At 44.9% G+C, this 23,868-nt stretch overlaps 1 protein-coding gene across 2 annotated transcripts; it reads left to right on the forward strand.

Moving 5' to 3' along the window:
• The first annotated feature begins 748 nt into the window (after window positions 1–748).
• On the forward strand, window positions 749–22,656 carry LOC120048049 (mastermind-like protein 1). 2 transcript variants are annotated; one of them, XM_038993735.1, is made up of 5 exons: window positions 749–2,412; window positions 13,704–15,095; window positions 18,461–18,667; window positions 19,094–19,232; window positions 20,170–22,656. In XM_038993735.1, exons 1-5 carry the CDS (start codon window positions 2,095–2,097, stop codon window positions 21,225–21,227), a joined length of 3,114 nt encoding a protein of 1,037 aa, XP_038849663.1. In that variant the 5' UTR covers window positions 749–2,094; the 3' UTR covers window positions 21,228–22,656. The 2 variants fall into 2 exon arrangements, with proteins under 2 accessions (XP_038849663.1, XP_038849664.1); XM_038993736.1 differs by having other exon boundaries at window positions 13,710–15,095.
• Window positions 22,657–23,868: the final 1,212 nt, after the last annotated feature.

Below are 23,868 nucleotides of genomic sequence, written 5' to 3' on the forward strand. Positions count from 1 at the left end.
CAAATCAAATTGTATTCATCACATGCTTTGTAAACAACATGTGTAGACTAAAAGTGAAATGCTTACTTACGGGCCCTTCTCAACAATACAGAGTGAAAGAAAATAGAGAAGTAATAATAAATACACAATGAGTAACGATAACTTCGCTGTCTATATACACGGCCGATGTGCAGGAGCACGCGGTAATTGAGGTAGATGTACATTTAACTAGGAGTAAAGTGACTAGGCAACAGGAGAGATAATTAACAGTAGCAGCAGCATAAGTGATGTGTCAAAAAAGGGTCCGTTTTATGGCTTGGAGGTAGAAGCTGTTCACGGTCCTGTTGGTTCCAGACTTGGTGCATCCGTACCGCTTGCCCTGCGGAGAGCAATTCGCCACACTTCTCTATACCAAGTCCCTGACATGTACATGACTTTCTGATGGACTCACAGGTGCCATCGAACTTCTGACACCAGTGTAGCGATTTGATGTACCTACTTATCAGTTACAACACATTCTTCCAATAAAGATAGTGTATTCGTTAGTTGAGCTTACTTGAAGTCTGACTGACTGTGCCATACTTTCACAAGTTTTCAAAGGATACAAAATTGTACATTTTAACTGTAAATTCATGCAAATGCCACGGTCTCTCTATGTATTGTTTGTTTTCACTGTCAATCGTTACAATGAGGTGAGGACAGCGACAAAGTATCTTTGGCGACACTACTGTCTTGCAAAGCATAAGGTTAGAGAAAAAGTAAAGGAAAAAAACTTGTTCCAAAATGGCGACGAAGATCTGCCTGTCCATTGGAAAACAATAGAAATAGCAAAGAGGGGCAGAGTTTGATTGTTGTCGCAATTTGTTTTTGTTTTGCATTTGACCTAACTGCATCAGATTCGGGTTGTGTGTTTCTAGCTATATGCAGTACTGGACGAAGTAGTCTGGGTATCATGCTTTGTTATAGTTGGTTTTCAAGCTAGCTAGCTAACACCGTTACATCCGTATATTGTTGCAGTTGGCTGCTAGCTATCAAGTCACATTATTTGGATCTACACCGACGATCAGCTCGCCAGGCAGAACACAGGCAACATTTGACTTGCAAGTCAAGTTGTGCGCACTTTTGTTATTACAAAGCAAACGTTTTTAGTGTTTTGTAGGTCGGTGGTAATCGGTAACTTGACGTTTTATCCTGCCTAGCTAGCAGAAGTTAATTACCGGAGTAAGTTACTGTAGCTACAGTAGTTAGCTAGCTTAGTAGAAACACTCAGCGTCACTTGGTTTAGCTAGCTAACTTCATGGCTAACGTTAGCTAGTTAACGGTAACTGAATTTCACAATGAGACTGGTATGTTTGTTGTAACTAACCAGCTACGTAAAGTTGGGTAAGTAGTCAGTAAGATGTTTTAAAATATTAATTGTTGGTAATGTAAACTATAACAATCTTACTCGGTGAAATGTTTGTTCTAGCTAATACGGTTCAGTTTTGCGATGGCTAGCTAAATGTTAGATAGCTACTGTAGCGGCTAAAGTGAAAGTTATGGGCTTTTCTCGCACAAACTTTGGATGTTTGACCAGAGGAATGTTAGGAAGTCCCATACTAGCATTTTAGTGAGCAGCTAGCTAACGGTAACTTGGCTAGATTAGTGTCTCAACTAATGATATTTGACGTGCGTATCTGTGATACAATTAATTAATTTAATATATTAAAGATACATGAGTTTAATTTGAACTTTTTCATTCATATAGACAAGGCGTGAATGAGCTTTTGCGAATTTGTCTTAGCCAATGCTGGGGCCTTTAGCTAGTTAGCTAGCTAACGTTAGCCAGACAGTTATTAGTGGCAATATTTTTCAGGATGTGATAGATACGGTGCACTATCTACCTTGCTGGCTAGGCAGTTGAACAATATTTTATTAATCGTCTTTTTCGTGCGTTTTCCGAGTGTCGTGACTAAAGTCTATTAGTAAGACAAAGGTCGACTATGGAAGCAGTAACGTTAGTTAACACTCTGTAAAAGGGTACCGGGTATAGACGCCCACCCTGAAAAGGAGCATATTCAGCATTTTATCCCGACTGCCGAAACCTGAGTCCAGAGTTTAAAACACTCTTTATTGATGATGGCCGATTTTGTAGTGCCGCGACACAGTGCGGTGATGGAACGACTCCGCCGTCGAATCGAGCTCTTCAGGAGGCATAACACCAGCTGCGAGAACCGCTACGACAACACAGCGAGGGAGCGGCTGGAGATGGAACGGCAGCAGACCTTTGCACTGCACCAACGGTGCCTGCAAACCAAGGCCAAGCGGTCGAGTAAGCACAGACAGCCAACATCCGACCAAGCAGTTCAGAGAGGGTCAGGGACCGGGGGCAACAACGCAGACCTAGGGGATGGTGGGACGCCCGAGCAGAGCAGAAACAGCACTTTGATTGCGGTAAGTGACCATTTCAGAAAGTGGATGCAAATTCACCACAAATCTGATAACAGCTTCATGGCAGTTATTTTATTTGCGCATTCATGCGTTAAATTAGTATTTTTCATGTGCAGTGATTGCAAGTCAAGGAAAGAGCATTATTTGCTATCATTTGCAGTGTGCTCCATGTGCAGTGATTGCCACATAAGAGTTGTAGCAAGTATCATGTGTGCATTCTGGGTGGCTGCTGTCACATGTTCTCATTGTTGTCCTGCTGTATTTATTAGGCAGCCTTTGGCATGCTGGGGCACAATGTTCACAGTTCCACAATTTTTTTGCTGTGGTGAAACTCATTATTCCTGCTATATTAGTTCAAACATAAATGTTAATGTAACAGAATATGGAAAGGACTTTTTCAACAAGGCATACTGTCGAAGTTGTGTCACAGTGAGGTGTCCACTAAAGTGGTCCATGTATTGTTGGCACTGAAGTTCATGTTTAGTCACAGCCATTTTGTAGAGTTGTCATGGATCTCTAAGTTATCGGAATGTTGATAGCACAGCCAAAGTGGGATAAACAAGTCTCAAGAAGGCTGAGTCATATTAAAATACTGCTTCTCTCTCGTGGCTTAGAAAAGTAGCTAAGTATTCAGTGAGTGCTCACACCGAGAACATTCTCTAATAATATCTAGGCTTGTTTCTTTCTTCATCAATCTTCCAGTTGTCCAATGGACTTATAATCAACTATCGTGGGAAAAAAGCTGCTGCCTCCATTGTTTTCAGTGTTGATTAAGGCTCTATCGGGTGTTGGGGGAAATTTCTGTTTGCTCAAGTCACCTATACTGACCCTGTAGTAATTATCCCTGGCATATGTTATACTCGAGGGAAACCAAAAAGTGAAAAGGAACAATTGAATTACACATGGCAACTTAGCGACCTTGTATTTACAGTCTTGTATTTACATGTGTTGTGGAGATAGGGAAAGTAGGATGGAATACATTTTCATGCAGTTTGGTTGTCTTGGCAGTCTGACCTACCTACCATGGCAGTATCCATTTGGACAGTTTAGTTTTTTTGCCATGACCCCCACCTGAAGCATTTTGCCTCTGTGACCCCTCTTAACGATGGAATCTGCATTAGGGGAAACGGCGTCACTGTCCGCCACAGCACATTTGGTATTGTTTTTGATTTGTGGACAAAACGGAGAAGAGTTCCGTTGAGAAGCCTGGCAAAAAAAATTGCTGTACATATTCTGCTCATCTATCGCACGTGCAATTATGTCAGAGGGGGGAAACAGTGTTTGTTGTTTGCAGTAACTTTGTTCTCATAATATCCCAAATTGACAGTTAAGGATTCCAGCTTTAAGTCTCTGAGAAATATAAAAATGTATTTTTTTACACAACCCAGGCTTCAGTCACAGCCCAGTAGGAATTGACTGCCTCCCACCATTTGGGCAACAGCTGCATTAGGACAATATAACTACCCTCTGAATGAATGATGACTCAGGGGTATTAGAAAAAACAACTCCACCCCCAGCCTAATGCTCTGAGCTTCTGACTCATCATTGCTCTGTGCCCTTTCCTGATCCACATAATGCAATGCCATGGTATAGCTCCATTCATGAATAGCAGTGCTAGCTAGCCCACTAGTGACTGGCACTGGGTTAGCAAGCTACCTAGCCTATCTTTCGTTCAGTCACTCTGTGCCATATTAACAAGGCTCAGCTCCAGCCTGGCCAGTCAGTATGAGGTTAAAGCTTGTCCTATAAACTGTCCCCCCAGCCTTTAGTTAGACCGGCCCGCTGCTCCGTTCCACTCCTGCACATCCCAGGGAGGCCCATTGTGGCCACGCCGGTGGCTTCAAAGGCAAAACGGGCGCTATCTTAGCTCTGGGTCCGGGGTTTGGAATTCGGCATGCTCCCCTCCACGGCCCAGGCACTAGCTCTTTTGTTGTAGGGCTTCCTCCGTCTATACACATGTTAATTAGTTTCATGTGACTTGGGTCTGTGGTAGGTGGGGTAATGGCGGTGATTGCTCAGAAGAAGGGGTGGGGGAGGCAGAGAGGGTAGAGTGAAAGGGTGAAGACGGAGACCAGTTTTTCAGGTTCGTAAAGCACTGGAGTGAGTCACTAGACTAGCTTTTCTCTCCTCCGGGGGAGTGATGGGGTTAGAGATGAGGCCAGATCAGATGAGCCGTGCACACACTCTTCTCTCTCTCTCTAAAGCCAAACAGCTCGGCACATCCAGCGCACAAAGTGTGAGAGACCAGATCAAAGGAGCGGTGAGCTGCCTATGTTGTCAGCGGTGGAACTGACATCCGTTTAACTCCTTTGCCGATATGAAACAGACAATCATATTAGTCAAAAATATAAAATTCCCAGTTTATGCTACAAAACCAACTTTATAGGAGGTTTTAAAATAGGTTCTGTTTGACTCAACATTCAATGACATACATTAAAGCATTGTTGGCAGAATAGATGGTTGCAGTTCAATGCCTGATTTTAATATAATTCACTGATACATTTCTTGGTAGTCCCAAAAAATATTGCTGTCATGTTGTAAATCACAGCTGGCCTGGTACATTGTTTGCTGCCTCCATTCGGGATGCACTGTTTCAGTTTATATTTTGGATAAAAACGGATGAATGTAAGTAAGGCTGGAAAGGTAAATACAATTAGACTAGCAAGGGCAATGATCAGAAGTCAGTCATAATGTGGCTAATAGGCTACCGTATCTTTAATGTAACAAGCTAAAAACACGGAGCCTAATGTTAGCTAGCTAGCTGCTATGAGGATGTCAAGTCATTGGAGGAGTGGGTGAGTGACTTTTTCCGCTCATATCATTTTTCGGTGGCGATACACAGCTAGAGATGCAGGTTTCATTTAGTTACCTAGCAAGAATTTGAACAACGGTTATCCAGTTAGCTAGCATATCTCTCCTGTTAGCAACTTCACTCTAGCTATCTAGCTGCTCTGATTTCAGAGCACTCTTATTTGAGTGTGCCAGAGCGCAGAATAACTGATGAATTTGCGAATTCACAACACCTGCTGAATATGACCGGTGTCAGTAAACGTAGGACAAAATGTATAGTTAGTCACGAACGCTCTAGATAACATGTAAACAGCCTAACCAGCTCTGCTAGGGTGAGTTAAATGGTCAGTGAGGTGTTCTCTCATTTGTGTTGAAGTAGCTTGCTAGCCAAATTTAGCCAGTTAGATTGGGTGCTTGGTTGGGACAAGCATGCATTGATTTGCAGGCAAGCTGTAGAAGGACGAGCAGGCTACATTTCCCTGTTTATCAGTCCAATTTTTACGGCCAACTAGCTGAAAGTTTGAGAGGGATTATCTAATGATTCGTCGTTAGATTTGAGCACATCTTGCTCTGGCTAGCATTACCGTAGTTGTTGATGTGCATAACTGAGGGGGAGAGAGCCTACCTTTTCATGGTTGTTTGATCAATAGGACTGTAAAATTCCCAAATGTTAGACTACTCCAGTGGTATTTGCAGAAATCCATTCAGGTGTATTTTTCGGTGACTGCGTTCTAATGCTCTGAAGTCGCAGCTGCCTGTAAACACAGTCCAGTTCAATTGCGTGATGGCGGGCTTGTGTGGCAAATGGCTTGTTTGCATAAATTCCTATTGTAGCTCTGATTGGCTATGGTGCATCGGTCTGCGTAGACTCTGGTCCTGGACATGTCTCTGCAGTGCGCATCGCATGAAGAGTGGGGAGGGGGGGGAAGTAAGATAAAAATCAATACATAATTGTAAATGGTAGCCTAGTGGTAAGAGCATTGGGTCAGTAATCAAAAGGTTGCTGGATCGAATCCCCTAGCTGACAAGGTAAAAACCTGTCATTCTGCCCCTGAGCAAGGCAGTTAACCTACTGTTCCCTGGGCGCCGAAGATGTGAAATGTTGATTTAAGGCAGCACCCGCGCACCTCTCTGATTCAGAGGGGTTGGGTTAAATGCGTAAGACACATTTCAGTAGAATACATTCAGTTGGACTATCTGACTAGGTATTTCCCTTTCCCTAAATAAGGTATCCAAACAATAATGAAAACCCTATAGCAGTAAAAAAAAAAGAAAAAAAGATATACATAAACTCATCAAAAAAAGAAATGTTTATGAATGTATAAGATTCAACAACTGAGACAAACTGAACAAGTTCCACAGACATGTGACTAACAGAAATGGAATAATGTGTCCCTGATCAAAGGGGGGGGGTCAAAATCAAAAGTAACAGTCAGTATCTGGTGTGGCCACCAGCTGCAGGGGAATGGCCCTAGCCCTCACTCTCCGATCCAACAGGTCCCAGACGTGCTCAATGGGATTGAGATCCGGGCTCTTCGCTGGCCATGACAGAACACTGACATTCCTGTCTTGCAGGAAATCACGCACAGAACGAGCAGTATGGCTGGTGGCATTGTCATGCTGGAGGGTCATGTCAGGATGAGTCTGCAGGAAAGGTACCACATGAGGGAGGAGGACGTCTTCCCTGTAACGGACAGCGTTGAGATTGCCTGCAATGACAACAAGCTCAGTCCGATGATACTGTGACACACCGCCCCAGACCATGACGGACCCTCCACCTCCAAATCGATCCCGCTCCAGAGTACAGGCCTCGGTGTAACGCTCAGTCCTTCGACGATAAATGCGAATCCGACCATCACCCCTGGTGAGACAAAACCGCGACGTGTCAGTAAAGAGCACTTTTTGCCAGTCCTGTCTGGTTCAGCGACAGTGGATTTTGACCCATAGGCAACATTGTTGCCGGTGATGTCTGGTAAAGACCTGCCTTACAACAGGCCTACAAGCCCTCAGTCCATCCTATTGCAGACAGTCTGAGCACTGATGGGAGGGATTGTGCATTCCTGGTATACCTCGGGCAGTTGTTGTTGCCATCCTGTACCTGTTTCGCAGGTGTGATGTTGGGATGTACCGATCCTGTGCAGGTGTTGTTACACGTGGTCTGCCGCTGCGAGGACGTTCAGCTGTCCGTCCTGTCACCCTGTAGCGCTGTCTTAGGCGTCTCACAGTACAGACATTGCAATTTTTTTGCCTCGGCCACATCTGCAGTCCTCATGCCTCCTTGCAGCATGCCTAAGGCACATTCACGCAGATGAGCAGCATCTTTCTTTTGGTGTTTTTCAGAGTCAGTAGAAAGGCCTCTTTAGTGTCCTATGTTTTCATAACTGTGACCTTAATTGCCTACCGTCTGTAAGCTGTTAGTGTCTTAACCACCGTTCCTCAGGTGCATGTTCATTAACCTCACTAGGGTATGTGGGACGGTAGCATCTCACCTTGTCAACAGCCAGTGAAACTGCAGGGCGCCAAATTCACTTGTTGTAAATCCACTTGTTCACTTGTTGTAAATCTTTTTTTGCTGAGTTTACATGCATGCGTATGTACACAGATAAATAGTGCATGGAAATGCCACTTTTATTCCGGTGTCTTTTAATTGTACAAACGCACGGCCGCTTTCCCACTCTATATCTTGGTTTAGAATTCTCGCAAATGCCTTAGAATGTTTGGGAATTAAGTATTCTAAGAATTTGTGGAAATGTTATAATTACCATATCTAAATGCTCACTTGTGAAATGTTTTTTTTTTTTAGTGTCATTCGTCCTGGGTGTATATGAACAGATGTTAATGAAATGTCATGTTGCTAAAATGCTGTCAGTTCCACTTTCAAGGTGCACAGTACTATACAGGCGTGATTAAACAATCTGCGCGGATTGTACCAGTACGTTCAAATGTCTCCGCACAGGAGGGTAAACCTGAGGATATCTGGTTGCCTAGGATGTCAGTCTGGGGTTCGGCCTCTGCATTCAGATGAGATGAGCGTACATTTCGTTGGCTAGTGTTTCTGTCATAGCCTGGCAAAATAATGGAGAAATTACTCTAGTGGGGCTTTCCCCAACAAAACTAAAATCTTGGTTGACCGAAAGTCATCTGTTAACTTCTTATGGCCAGGTGTGATGGTAGCGTCCCACCCGACCAACATCCAGTGAAATTGCAGAGCGCGAAATTCAAACTACAGAATTATAAATATTTAACTTTCATAAAATCACAAGTGTAATACATCAAAATAAAGCTTAACTTCTTGTTAATCCAGCCGCTGTGTCAGATTTCAAAAAGGCTTTATGGCGAAAGCACACCATGCAATTATCTGAGGACAGCGCCCCGCATACAAAACCATGAAAAACATATTTCAACCAGGCAGGTGTGACACAAAAGTCAGAAATAGCAATATAATAAATGCCTTACCTTTGATCTTCTTCCGTTGGCACTCCAAAAGGTCCCAGTTACATCACAAATGATCCTTTTGTTCGATAATGTCCTTCATATCCATAAAAACTCAGTTTAGCTAGCGCGCTTCAGTCAATAATCCACCCAGTTTCCCTCCATCAAAATGCATACAAAATGAATCCCAAACGTTACTAATAAACTTTTCCAAACAAGGTTTATAATCAAACCTTAGGTACCCTAATACGTAAATAAACTATAAAATTTAAGACCGAGAATCGTTGTTGTCTTTACGGGAGAGAAAAAAACTACAATTTCTGGCAAATTTTTAAAAAAACCAGCTTGAAACTCTTTCTAAAGACTGTTGACATCTAGTGGAATCCCTAGGAACTGCAATCTGGGAGGACTTCGCCTTATAATAAGTGACAGCCATTGAAAATAGTGGTAGTGGGTTTTTTTGGGGGGGGGGGGGGGGGGGGGTGTTTTGTCCTCGGGGTTTCGCCTTCCATATCAGTTCTGTTATACCCAGACATTATTTTAACAGTTTTAGAAACTTTAGTTTTCTGTCCAACTCTACCAATTATATGCATATCCTAGCTTCTAGGCCTGAGTGTCAGGCAGTTTACTTTGGGCACGATTTTCATCCGGACGTGAATATACTGCCCCCTACCCAAGAGAGGTGAAATTGATTGGTATTTTTCCATATCAAGACACACCCTATGTGTTTAATTTAAATCAACTATATGTATTGAGATTGTCTGATGCTTTAAGCTTACTGTTTGATGAAATAAGACCGAAATGCCTCAAGAGGGAGCCAGAGATCTAGAAGATAAAAACCTTAACCTGACCCATCCATTCTCCTGCGGGCTTTCTCAGATTCTGCCATTACTCTCCCGAAGTTGCCTGTGATAGGCTACACGAAGAGTCGACAATCTTTCTCATGTGGAAGGGCAATTTATCATATGCACATTTTCGTGGAACAGTTCCATTTTTTATTTATAATAAAGTCTTCATATTACAATCATTGTCATGTGGTAAATCACAATTCTATCCAAATCTAAATGAAAATGATACAAACCTATAAAGTAACTTCATTTGCCAACTATGTAAAAATAGCCTACATAAAGCCAACAAGTAAAAACATTGCAGCCTGTAGGTAGAAAATATCCTGATTATTTGATATAAATAACCTATCAATCACAATGGCTATGCATGGCCTGTCTGCAATGAACTTGAAACATTGTATTAACTTGGGTCAAGCCTAAGCTTGTGCTAGCGAACTTGCTATGTTGTTTAAAATATTCTGGGCCCTCAGTTTCCTGTGCCAGTGAGCTCGGGACAGACACCGCTGTAGGCTATTTGCGCAAGGGATGAGAAGCAGTGCTTGACTTTGGAAGGAGCTCACCGAAGCTGAGTACTGGCACCTCAACATTTCTACTGCTTGAGCTCCTGTTTCTCTTATAGAATATGAACTAAAATGTATTGTGAAACTCCTGCACCTAAATATAAACGGTACCAACAACCAAAATGAGTACCGGAACCTAAGTCGAGCACTGATAAGTAAGCAGGTAGGCCTATTTTATGTTTCCACTGGATCAGAGCACAGCATTTTCCCCTTGTCGTGCTGAGTGGTTGTCGAAAGGGAGAGACCTGGAAATAGTTAAATGTGGGTTTAAAAAAAAAATTGACAATATATATATATATATATATATATATTGTCATTCTCAATGGCTGCATGAAAGACAGACTTGTTTTCTTGCTGTTTGAGGTGAAGAAAACATTACTAACAGCTCATTAGTTGTGGTGCATTAAGCCAATCAGAAATACTATCAGATCCCCAAATGTCACATTTTATATGCCTACATTTGCTCGCGTGCCTGGTATCCTATAGGCCTACTTCTATCCGTAATCAGGTGCCCGTCAAACAAGACCGTCACTAAATTGGCAACTCAGAAAAGGAATTAAATAAACCAAAACTTGTTTTTCACAAGTGTAGAATAGGTTGTGCGCTCTGCAAACAATGTATCCACTCTGACAATGAGAACGGTAAAAAGACTGGAATAATATATTGAATGCATTAACAGAAATTACAGTAACCAAACAAACATTGTAGATTAGGAATTAATAGTAAATGTAATACTGGTAATTATATGTAATGGGCAATTGATATACACTAACATTCAAATGCAAACAATTCACAAAATGAAGTTATCAAACAATGGATGCGCACAAATTGGCGGGAGAGTGCACATTCTGGAGAGGGCAGTGCATTGTGCATCTGGGCGCTGCATGGTCAATCAGACGTCTTGCATTGACCATGCGGCATATATGGTGATGTGGCCTCTGCGGAAGTCAGGGCATTCATACTTCTTGCGCTTTGCGAAGAAGTGCGGAGCTGTTGTCAAGGAAGTGAGTTTGTGTTTTATACAGGATGTACAGCCCCCAACCTACCATCAATCAGTCATGTCAATGCGAAGCTATATAGAAACCTCCGCATTGTTACAACATTTGTGTGTCGCATGGCGATGCGGAACGAGCATCTGGAGGCTCCACGATTGCGTCATACCCACCATATGGTGCCCCCGACCACATTTTCAGATGAAGCATAAGTTTTATTATTGGCCAGGCCTCCAATGCATTAGTTCACTGAGATGGGAGCAAATATCTATTTATTTATTTGCCTCTGCTCGACCCCCCAAAAAATGATCTTGGTCGTCCAACAGCCTATCGACCAAACAATCGACCAGTCGACTAATTGGGGTCAGCCCTAGACTAGCATGGGGGGGGAAACTAAAACGTATTGAACCTGCTTTGTGAAATAGGCTACAACCTAGTGCTGCGATCAGGTCCCGCCATCCATGTAATCCTTATTAATTATGATCTAAAAAGTAAAACTGATCGTAGATCAGCACTCTTGCTTGATGAATATGAGCCAAGAGCTGCGTAAAGCTCTCCTAAAAACCCATGTCAAGTTTGACTGTGTTTGACTATGCAGATGGCTTGTATACCTTATGGCAAGCTGCCAGTCCAGTCACAGGAAGCTAACCTAAGCAAAGTCATAAGGTTGCATTACTGCCCTCATAAGGTTCTGTGTCTGAATCCATCAGTGACAGTTATACTCTGCACTCCTGGTCTGTTCCTCACCACTGGGGATAAATAGCCGCTTAATTATTTAATGTCACAATTTTTATTTCTATAGACATCGAAGGGCTTAATATTTTAAATGGGTAACTTGCCTCAACACAGTGATGAAAGTTGAATGGGGTTTTATTTTCCTTGTGAAGCAGTGTAATGTTTACAGGACCGTTAAGCATATCTTCATGCTAGCTGTACCCATAGACTTCCAGTCTTTTTGGTAAGCTAGGTAGCAATGGCTTGCAAAACTACTTCTAACGCAGATACATAAAGTTAATCTGACTATCTGTTTTTAAAGGGCAACTGAATGCAAAAAACAACTTCTCTGAAGTTGAAAATGGCCTAGACCTATGTGGCTTCGATATTAGTCAAACATTTACTCCAGTGTCAAAATTGACTTAAGTTTAAATAGGATAATTTGTCCAAGTCAGTATATTCCAAAACTGATTTTTATGAGAATTGTGTAATGAGGTTGTCACGACCTAACCCACAAGAGGGTTGTGTTTGGATTACAACACGGATTGTAACGCCTAGGGAGAATTGTCATGCATGGAGAACAGTCTGCGGTGATTGCACTCTATCAAAACATAGCAGCATCTACCGTGAGACAGACCTGCCCATTACGCAGTGGCTCGGACTTGTTTGCATGAAACAACAGGTCGCCAAAGTTCTGTTGAAAGAACACTTGGCCTCTAACCCCTGTATGGAGTGACCACTTGTTGATGTGTTTGATAGTGATCCCTTGAGTCTGCCACTTTTGGGTAAAATGTGGGTAGCGACGATGTGCACTTACATCCCAACTGCAATTTGTCAATATTCCAAAATTATAAACTCATTTGCAAGCATCTTGCGTCCCGCTGCAACATGTTTTGTGACATGATTCACTATGAAACACTGCCATACAGAAGCACACTCTGGCAAAATACTTATTTTTCATACAATACTTTTACACAACACCTTAGCTAGATGTAAAATTGTGCGACTAAAACATCCTCGGCAAAACGTCTAAATTAATTTGATTTCTTGATTTGTCTTAGATTAATTATGACTATTTTGAGGAAGTGGTAGTGGCAATGTTGTTGCTACCATACTTCAAGAGGGACAAACAACAACAGTAACTGCCAGGGTATGCTAAAGCCAACAAAACACACCCACATCGAACCTCACCCCCAAGACTCAAATCTCATATTTCTTAATGAGCAGCAGAAAAACGCATGCGGAATCAGTGAGTTCAGTGTTTCCCTTATGATTTTTTTTCAGCAGCAGAGAAGGCAAGTTTCCTACAATTCTACACATTTTGATGTGTTCTTATGTTATCTGAGTGACTCAAACATAATTTTTTTTAAATTATGGGGTCCCCAAGCCATTAAATTTTTTAATTTTTGATTCTCCCTGACTGTAGTTTTTATTTTGGTGGTTGTTAGTTCTCAAAGATGATCTTATAACTATATAGCTATACATGTATTAATTTTAAAATGATAGTTTGAACCATGTTTTGAGGCTTTACAGTCAGTTTACATTTATATTATTTACAAACATTGGAGAGAAAAAACAAGCTCATATTTTGGATTATGTTGGGGTATGACAGTTGAACTAAGCTCATGATGCGTTTTTACAAGTTATGTTCATTTCGAAGTTTTAAAAAATGGATGTAACTAAGGATTCCTGCTTTAAATATATATATTTTTTAATCTCCGCTTGTGGAAAAGATCTCAATCAAAAGCATTGTGACACTTTTCAGCATGTGTTTATTGTATGGTACTAATGTTTACATTTAATTTACATTTCAGTCATTTAGCAGTAAAGAGTGCATACATTTTCGTACGAGTCTCCCATGGGAATCGAACCCACAACCCTGGTGTCGCAGGTGCCATGTTCTACCAACTGAGCCACATGGGGACATTGTATATTTATTGACTTGTTATTTACTCTAGTTGCAGGAGTCAGTGAAGAGGAAGCTGGAGAGCGCTGGCTCCCCTGGTCAGGTCAACGGCTTCAGCGATGGCTACCCTCCGTCCAAAAAGGCTTGCCTAGACAACGGCACGTCCAACGGCGGCATCCCCCCTCGCTCACCCCTGGACTCCAAGCACGGCATTGGCGCTGACTCTCTCATACCCAATGGTGGAGAACATGGTGGAACCGCCGCTGGGGAGCAGGAGTTCCGGCTCAAAGAGATGAAGCAGGAGCCCATAGATGACATCCTCCCCTGCATGCTGCCGTCAGGGGGCGGAGCCAGCAACAGCCTCTTCCCTGACCTCAACCTCAACGAGCAGGAGTGGACGGAGCTCATGGAGGAGCTCAACCGCTCGGTGGCCTATGAGGACATCCAGGACATCCTCAACGACGGTTTCGAGGACCGCAAGGACCCTCCTGATCTGGCCGGACCCACCCCTGGGACAGGCGCACAGTCTGGGGGAACCTCACAAGGAGGCCTCCTGCTTCCGGACCTGGCCAGCGTCAAGGCAGAGTTCTCCCCGGCCTCTACCGCCTTCGAGCAGGACTCGTGCGCCGGCTCGCCCCACGCCAGGCCCAAGTCATCGGGGCCGCCCATGCAGCACTCCGCCAGCTTCCCGGCAGCAGCCACCTCCACCGTCTCCTCCCCGGCCCTGCCCCTCAGCCAGCAGCCTCCCCCATCCAGGCAGCTCCCTCCCCAGAACCACCGCCTTCCCCCGGGGCCTGTCTCCAAAGACCTGTCCCCTGCCCAGCAGCTCCAGCAGCTAGCCGCCCAGCAGCAGAGAGCCCAGCAGATGCAGTCCCAGCTCCAACAGCAGCAACACGCTCAGAAACAGCAGCAAGCCCAAAAACAACAGCAGCAGCAAGCCCCCAAATTCCACCCCTCTGGGTCCCACCCCTGCCGTCCATCTTGGCCACCCCAGTCGGCCCCGTCTCAGAGCCCCCTAGGGGGAGCTTACGGCCTGGAGAAGCCCACCAGCCCCTCCCTCTACCCCCAGGACTTCCCAAATAACCCCAAGCCCCAGCTGATGATGCCCGGACACCCCAACAAGGGCTCACCCAAAGCCGTGGCCGGCGGGTACCTGCAGCCCGGAGGCCCCCACACCAACATGCTGGGCCACCCTGCCCAAGGACCAGGGGCTCCGCTTAGCCACCCTGCAGCAGCAGGCCCTGGGGGACTGGGCTCTGCCATGCTCAACTACAGCAATACCAAGCCCCTGTCCCACTATGAGGCTGCGGCCCAGGGGCCACCACAGGGCCCCCCCAGTGCCCAGAGCCAGAACAAGGCAGTGCTGCTGTCGCTCCTCAGACAGCAGCAGCAGATGAAGCAGAAGCAAGGTCTGTCCTTCAGACCACAGCTACCCCACGGCCAGGTAAGAATACAGCTCACCCTGAACTTTATCACAAGACTGCTCATTGTGTAACCATTACTTTTATGTGACCAGGTTTGATATCATGAAGCAGGCTTAAAAAGACTTCATTATAAGAGTCAATGATCGGGGTCCTGGGTGGCGCAACAGTCAAGCACTGCCGTGCTGGGGTGCCACTACAGTCTGGGATTCGATGTCACAACAGGCCGTGACCGGGAGCGCCATAGGATGGTATACAATTGGCCCAGTGCCGTCCGGTGTATGGGAGGATTTGCCCGGTGGGGTTTTCCTTGGCTCATCGTGCTCTAGCGACTCCTTGTGACAGGGCCAGGCACCTGCAAGTTGACTACGGTCGTCAGTCGAGCGGTGTTTCCTCCGACACGTTGGTGTGGCTGACATCCGGGTTAAGCGTGCAGTGTGACAAGTAGGTGGTCAGATGGGTCATGTTTCGGAGGATGCATGACTCGACCTTCGCCTCTCCCAAGCCTGTTGAGTTGCAGAGATGAGTCAAGAGACCTAATTCAGGGAGAAAACAGGGTAAAAGAATGTGCTTGTGTCTATACCACTCTGAACACGCCTGTTCACAGTCGGGCCTGGTTAGTAACGGGACAGGAGACCACCTGTTCACAGTCAGGCCTGGTTAGTAACGGGACAGGAGACCACCTGTTCACAGTCAGGCCTGGTTAGTAACGGGACAGGAGACCACCTGTTCACAGTCAGGCCTGGTTAGTAACGGGACAGGAGACCACCTGTTCACAGTCAGGCCTGGTTAGTAACGGGACAGGAGACCACCTGTTCACAGTCAGGCCTGGTTAGTAACGGGACAGGAGACCACCTGTTCACAGTCAGGCCTGGTTAGTAACGGGACAGGAGACCACCTGTTCACAGTCAGGCCTGGTTAGTAACGGGACAGGAGACCACCTGTTCACAGTCAGGCCTGGTTAGTAACGGGACAGGAGACCACCTGTTCACAGTCAGGCCTGGTTAGTAACGGGACAGGAGACCACCTGTTCACAGTCAGGCCTGGTTAGTAACGGGACAGGAGACCACCTGTTCACAGTCAGGCCTGGTTAGTAACGGGACAGGAGACCACCTGTTCACAGTCAGGCCTGGTTAGTAACGGGACAGGAGACCACCTGTTCACAGTCAGGCCTGGTTAGTAACGGGACAGGAGACCACCTGTTCACAGTCAGGCCTGGTTAGTAACGGGACAGGAGACCACCTGTTCACAGTCAGGCCTGGTTAGTAACGGGACAGGAGACCACCTGTTTACAGTCAGGCCTGGTTAGTAACGGGACAGGAGACCACCTGTTCACAGTCAGGCCTGGTTAGTAACGGGACAGGAGACCACCTGTTCACAGTCAGGCCTGGTTAGTAACGGGACAGGAGACCACCTGTTCAGTCAGGCCTAGTTAGTAACGGGACAGGAGACCACCTGTTCACAGTCAGGCCTGGTTAGTAACGGGACAGGAGACCACCTGGGAATAACAGGTGCCGCTATAAAAAAATAAGAGTCAAGGATCCACATGGAAAGATCAAGTGTTAGGCTATATTGGTATTCTGAATAACCGTTAAAAAGTTAAGAGGTCAACAAGTGCATATGAAAGGCTTACACTTACATGACTTGGTTATGGTCATCACCCAAGCCTAACATCATTTCACACTGCTTGACTGGGAGAATAGAGCTATTAACATTTCCAACAGGGGGAAGGCCCAAAGCATGTTTTATACTGGCATCAGCAAATAGCATTACAACTGAGGCACAAAGAACATTCCAAGGCCATGTTGTGTACAAAATCACACACACACACACACACACACACACACACACACACACACTCCTCCAGTGCTACGACGCTGGTGGATGAGGGAGTATCATTTTGAAGCCAAACAATAAGGGCTTGTTAAAAATTAGCAATGGAGTCGTCTAGCTTGCCCTTTTAGTTTGAAAGAACGGCTCCAAATAAAGACCTCTTATTTTCACAATTTTCCATGTCAAGAACCACACCAATGGATAGCATAGTTTTAATTATATTTGGTAATATATATGTCAACATGTAATTTCTGGGTAACAACTAAGTACATGACTGTGACTACAATGGGGAAACAAAAATAGCTTCTTAGCGAAGAGACATTTCTCAAGCAAGAACTTCTAGGACTGTCTGGGTGTAGTAGTGAGGGGAAAACTGAAAACTAGCTGTTATTGGCGAAGCAGTTTGGAACTCTTTCTTATTTGTCTATTAATAAATTTACCGCCTGGTGATGTCACCAGACAGGCCAAAACTCCATCCCACCAAAACAGGCTGAAATTTCATGTGGTCTTTTCAAACCGCTCTTACACTAAAAGGGCATTATCATTTTCACAATTTCAGTTTTATTCCAACCTCATAGTGTGGAAATGTATATAAAACACAGAAAAATCATGTTTTTGACTGTACTCAGCCTTTAAGGCATACTGCATGTAGGTGTATCTAAGGCCTAGCAGTTTTTTTATGTTAGTCAACAAACACAACCCACACACTGTCCTTGTAGCTTATATTTTGGTCCTACAAGTCTGGCATGGGCCCCACGGTTCGAGGGGACAGCGTGTGTGTCTGGGTCAAGCAGCTGGTTGCTAAGGAGCTGGCATGCATCTCCCATAGGGGGTTGGGTGGTGGTGGAGGGGGGGAACCAGGGAGGGGACAACCACGACAAAGCAGCCTTTCATGCAGCCCCCTCTACCTCGCCTGTCCTCCACACTAGTATATTTTAGCTTGTAGCCCCCCCGTACAGTCTCTTAACCCACTTGGGGTTTTTCCTCTCGCGAGAAGGGGCTCTCCGATCCCTTCTTGCTCTTCCTACCCTCTCTCCCTGACTCAACTGTGTTCTGTGGTGTGTGTGTGTGTGTGGACGGACCCAAAATATCCCCCGGCCGGAGCTAGAGGCCTGAGGCTAGCCCCTGATAACTCTGGCCAACTTTCCAGATGTTTCTATGGCGAGATGGTTAGCACACTGGCTGAGGCTAACACTGCCAATATGGAGCTGTGGTTCTCACAGCTGGTCAAGGAAAGCACTTGTATGAGGCCATAAACTAACTTATGAACTTTCAAACTGAAGTTGTACAACCGCGGTCTTCATTTAAAGCTGTGTTGATTAGGGACATACCTAAAAAAACTAGAAAAGTTCAAGCTTGAGCTTTGATTTGAATGCTTTTTCCTTTGCGTTACATCAAACCGTGCTTTTTGCTTTACATCAAATGTTATTTCTGAACATATTCCCCCCACTTGTTTGACAAGGCCCCTAAAGCCTTAACTCTGAACGCTGTCTCTCTTCCTTTGGTTGACATTAGTGGAATAACTATACAATTTTCCCCAATTTCAATTTTGCAGGAACAGAACGTATACCCTGCTGCACCGCACGGCCCTGGACCTGGCAACGCCATGGCCCCCCAGCTGGGGGGGCCCGGCAACGGAATGGCGGGAAACCACGGCAACGTGGCCTACCTGTCGGGGCAGGCGGCGGTGAAGCAGCAGCTGATGGAGCAGCAGAAACAGTTCCTACTGGGCCAGAGGCAGCAGCTGATCATGGCCCAACAGGTTAATACCCGGGGTCAAGGGTCATCTACTGTAGCTAGAATTTGGGTCTTGGATCAGGGTCTAGGAGCAGCATACCCCACCCTCAATCCTAACAACAAAATACAAAGAGAACAGACTTCCTGGCTCATTCACATGATTGGTTTCAACTTGCCCTATTACTATGTAAAGTCTGAGACAGGATCTCTGTCTGTTCTACCCGACTGGGCCTGCTAGTGCTGCATAGCCCTACATGTTGTCTATTAGTAACATATATACACAAGGGGGAGCCATTTGTCTGCATGTAGAAGTGGTTATATGACTGGCAGTTTCACAGTAGGCGTTTTCCATCTCTGATCCTTGTCCAAGAGAATGTATGGGAGGAATTTCAGTCACCGGTGTATGCATGTATGACACAATCATGTTCTAATATGTTTTCTGTGTTTTCAGGAAAAACAGCGTCAGCAGCAAGAGCAGCAGCTCCAGAGGCACCTGACCCGTCCCCCTCCTCAGTACCAGGACCAACAGAACCAGCAACCTGGCGCACAGAACAACCCCTTCCAGCAGCAGCAGGTCGCCCAGTTTACAGGTAAATGAGACCCTACGTCACCACATTACCTCAAATGTAGCATAACCCAACCCCCCTAGACACTCCAAGGTCTTAAAAGGGCTTGTAGGGCTCTAATCCAATCCTCTACCTGAGTTCTGGTCAGAAGTGTACAGACGTTCACTTCCCTTTATGTATTTCAGATCATTGAATTGTCTAGATGTAGTTTCCTCTCATGTTTAGCCATATTGTTTTAATTCATTACACTAGGGCAGTGAATTTGTTTCTTGACGACCCAAAAAGTTTTGGAATTTTCCTTCAACCCAGCTGAATAAACAGGCACAACCCAGTCGCTTTCCACAGCCCGAAACAAATCAACCATGACCTATGTAAAAAGCCTGTCTATATAGGTTAGGGGGTAAGAGGGAGATTTTGGAACCACAGCTAAACTCTCTACCACTGCTTGCACTTCCCATTGCTATTGAATAGGCACCTTTTTTGAAAATCTGGTCATGGGCCAGAAGGTTTGATGTAACTCACACAGAACAACTTTGTTTGGCAGTACACTAATATTACCTCGTCAATGCAAATGCTTCTTACCGTATGATTCATTTGAATGGTAAACCAGTAATGAGGTCTGTGTTCTCTCGTTGCTGAATACATTTGCCCTTTGTTCTGTGTCTTTGGAGAGAACAGCTGCTCTCTCAATGCTCGTTGTCCTTTTTACCTCATAATGGCATGAACTTATTGTGGTAGCTAGACCATATCAGTTCCTTTCTGCTATCTGCGTTCATGAAAAATAATGACACAGATATGGAGACATTGAAAGCCATTTAAGTATATTGAGAGAGACTTGGTCTTCTCCTATAATGAGTTTATTGATTAAGATTGAATTATAAAAACATGTGTAACTATTATGCAAAGTTTAGCTTTTCAATTTGTCATGTTTTTGTGACACTTCTTTTGCTTCTCCCTGCAGGTTCATCACAGCCATTGAGCAACGTTGGTACGCTGGGAGGCCCCGCCCCCGGAGCTCAGCGAATGTTCCCCCAGACGCAACAAGGCATGATTGGTATGACCATGGGCCAACAGGGTGGTGCTGGCCCCACCCCTGGTGTCCCCCCTCCCTCCAGCCAGGCAGACATGAGCCTCGCCTCCTGTGTAGGTGTTATGGACTCTGCCTTACAGCATCAGGTACTCTACAGCAACATGAACATGCACCCCTCCCAGCAAAGTTCCATGCAGAGGCAGCCTGTAAGCAATATGGGCGTCTCCTACCGACAGAACATGCTATCCCAGCAGCAACACCTTAAAAACCAGCCCAACGCCGCCCTGCTGAAACAACAGCAGCAGCAGTTAGCCAGACTACCCGGCTCCATGCCTGGCGGCAACATGCCCAGTGTTATGCCCAACGCCATGCAGAGCACCCAGAGCCAAACTTGGCAGCAGCAGGGCATGCAGCAAGCTATGGGTGCCCAGCAGCCTCCCTCCAGCAACGGAGGTCTCCCGCCCAATGCCTTTGCCAACCCCAACGCCTTCCACATGCAGCAGCAGACCCACATACCAAACAAGATGCCTGTTGGCAACACCCCCTTCGGCGCCAATGCCAACGGCAGGCCCATGGGCGCCATGAACACTGCCCAGAAACAGATGATGCAGCAGGCCCAGCAAAGGACTGCAGCCAACCCCCAAGCTTCCCTTGGGCAGCCCTTAGGCCCAGGGCAAGTCTTACCCAATCAGCAACAGCAGCAGGGTTCCCAAGGCCAGGGGGTGTTGCCTGACCTGGGTACCTTTGGTCAGCCGCAGGGGGGGTGTTTGGTCAGCCAGGGGCTCCAGTGCAGACAGCAGGGCTACCAGGTCAACAGAACTGCTAACCAACAGCAGCAGCAGTTGCCGTTTATCTACAACACTGGGTCAGGGGCTAGCAGTTTGCCCAGCTTCCCTGGTGAGAGTGATCTGGTGGACTCTCTGCTGAAAGAACGCAGCACGCAGGAGTGGATGGACGATCTGGATGAGCTCTTAGCTAGCCACCACTGATGAGTTTTAATGAACAGGAGCGTCTCAATAGTCTGTAGTGGCTTCCTCTTCTCCATCTGCGCCAATGTTAGAGCCAGATGGTTGAGAGCAAGTGTCTGCTAGGCATCCGTCTTCCATGTTGTGTTCACCTTGCCTTTTCAGATCAGTAGATTAAGACTGAGAGGAGCTGGGGAGAGGAAGCCTTCAGGCAAGTGAGATTCATCTGATGAGTTGGTGAGATGGAATGTTGGTGTATGTGTTCCAAGCCAATTGCCAATGAAAGGCAGGAACAGCGAAGGTTACTAATGGAATCCTGTTACTGTTCTGACACGGCTAAGAGACGGTCATCCTCAGTATTGTGTGTACTATGTATATAAAGTCAGGAGAATGATTGGATGGGAATGATGGTGTGCAGGACCAAAACCCCTGTGTTGATTCCTATTGGAGTATTTCCCCAGGACTGGGAGACGTATAGAAAGAACTCTGCTACTATTACTACTACTGAACCTGTGACTCAGTACTAAACCACTGAATCAAGGGTGAATCAAATGTGGCGCACACACACTTTGTCTACGCTTACCAAACAAGCACCACCACAGTAGAGGTGCTTATTTTGGTTTCATTGCCCCCTACCCGTCCTCTGCTTTGTTAGAAGTTGCGGCCTTAAATGCAAATGAATGCTCTATGTAGCAGAGGTGACCTAGTAACACATTCCCCCATGTCAAATGTTGGTGGTGATACACTAGATATTGCTAATAAATAGACGTATGCCACCTCTCCCCTACTCCCAAACCAATGACGAGGTGATCAGGAGAATCAACTGTGGCGGCCATATTCATTTGGTTAGCCAGTGCCCATTAGTTGGTAAGTGTGGACCCATATGTTATAAGAGACAAGACTGTTCCTCTGTTAGTTGTGCAATGACCCCCCCCCCCCCCCCCCCATGGAGGCAGGTTACAAATGTAAAGTGACAAATGGGGACCTAGTCCCAACACCACCCAAATACACTTTTGAATGATGCTTGTATCGTGTTTCTAAAATGGTCTCCCTTTAGGTTCGTTACCATGTTTGACTAGGTTACCCTAAAATCACTGTCTTTAAACATTCAGTCCATTGTCATTTTAATAACCAAGCTATAAGATAATGTATGAATAGTGGACATTATTGCCTTCAGACCCATTGCAGACAATCTTTTTCCATTCCCTTGAACAACAGTACAGCCAGATACTTAAGTTGAGATGTTTGAATTTGTTCATCCTCTTTTGTGTCAGGGGCTCCTTGTACATTTTTCGATATATTTTTTTGTATGTATGCATTTTCCAATTTTGTTCTGAAGATAGATCTTATTTTTATATGTATATTGCAGCGGATTTTTGTAAGTATTTCATACTTTTAATATGGTTCTCTGTAAAACAAGAGTATTATGTAAATATAGTTATTTAGAAACGGACCCTGTGTTTTGTCTTAGTTTTTTGTGTGTGTGTGTGAATTGTAACTGACGAGCATTATAATATTAAGTGCCAATGTAAGGTGTGAGTAGAATCCTGCAGAACAGTCTATTCCTATGTATCCCATCCACTTAGTCATGATGATGATGATTTGACTTTCTTCCATCTCTTTTCTTGTCCTTCCTTGTAATTATTTTTGCATCATATATCACAGGAATGGGCAGCTCCAGTCTTCGGGGGCCTGACTGACGAGCCTGACACATTTCTGTCCCAACCTTAAAACTCTGGACTCAAAATCAACTGTTCATGGTCTCCAGTTTAGAATGTAATACGTTTATTAACTTGAAATTGAATCAGGTGTGCTGGGGAAAACGTGTCACTGACACTAATCAGGACCCAGAGTACTGGAGTTTCCCATCCCTGATACACTCCCCTACGTATTTGTTTCTGAACAATTCTACATTAATATGGATGCTACCATGATTACGGATAATCCTGAATGAATCCTGAATAATGGTGAGTGAGAAAGTTAGACGCACAAATATCATACCCCCATGACAAACTTTTTTTTTGGGGGGGGGTTATGATCTTTGCCTCGGACTTTCTCACTCATCATTATTCATTATTTATTCATGATTCTCTGTAATCGTGGTAGCATCCACATTAATGTAGAAGTGCTCAGAAACATACTCTACCCTTATGATAAAAGTGACAATGCATCCAACAAGTTTGTAGTCACAAGCTTGATGTAGTCTGTGTGTTAATAATATAGGACCGAATACTACATTTAACTGAATTTAACACCCTATGTGCATTTGTCCAAATAACTATGACACCTTCAAATGGGGGGGACTGGATACATAATGCTTTAATTTCTTAAACGGTTAAACATATGTATGAAAATACCCTAAAATAAAAGGTGACGTTCTTTACTGTCGCCTCATGAAACGTTTGATCTCAAATTCTGGAGTACAGAGTGAAATTAAAAGTTTTAGCGACACTGTCCAAATAAATGTGTAGGGGAGTATATAGCATTGACTCTATGCTGATATATCAAATTGTATTGGTCACATACACATGGTTAGCAGATGATAATGCAAGTGTAGCAAAATGCTTGTGCTTCTAGTTCCGACTACGCAGTAAAATCTAACAAGTAATCTAACAACAACTACCTTATACACACAAATGTAAAGGGATGAATATGTACATATAAG

Source organism: Salvelinus namaycush, chromosome 5 (genome assembly GCF_016432855.1).
Source record: "Salvelinus namaycush isolate Seneca chromosome 5, SaNama_1.0, whole genome shotgun sequence".
In the NCBI taxonomy this organism is placed as follows: domain Eukaryota; kingdom Metazoa; phylum Chordata; class Actinopteri; order Salmoniformes; family Salmonidae; genus Salvelinus; species Salvelinus namaycush.

What these genes read in the sequence shown, in the direction of transcription:
- LOC120048049 (XM_038993735.1), top strand. Translation starts at nt 2,095, where the DNA reads ATGATGGCCGATTTTGTAGTGCCGCGACACAGTGCGGTGATGGAACGA. An exon ending in GAAACAGCACTTTGATTGCG is followed by an intron (nt 2,413 to 13,703) that starts GTAAGTGACCAT and finishes TATTTACTCTAG; the next exon opens with TTGCAGGAGTCAGTGAAGAG. An exon ending in AGCTGATCATGGCCCAACAG is followed by an intron (nt 18,668 to 19,093) that starts GTTAATACCCGG and finishes CTGTGTTTTCAG; the next exon opens with GAAAAACAGCGTCAGCAGCA.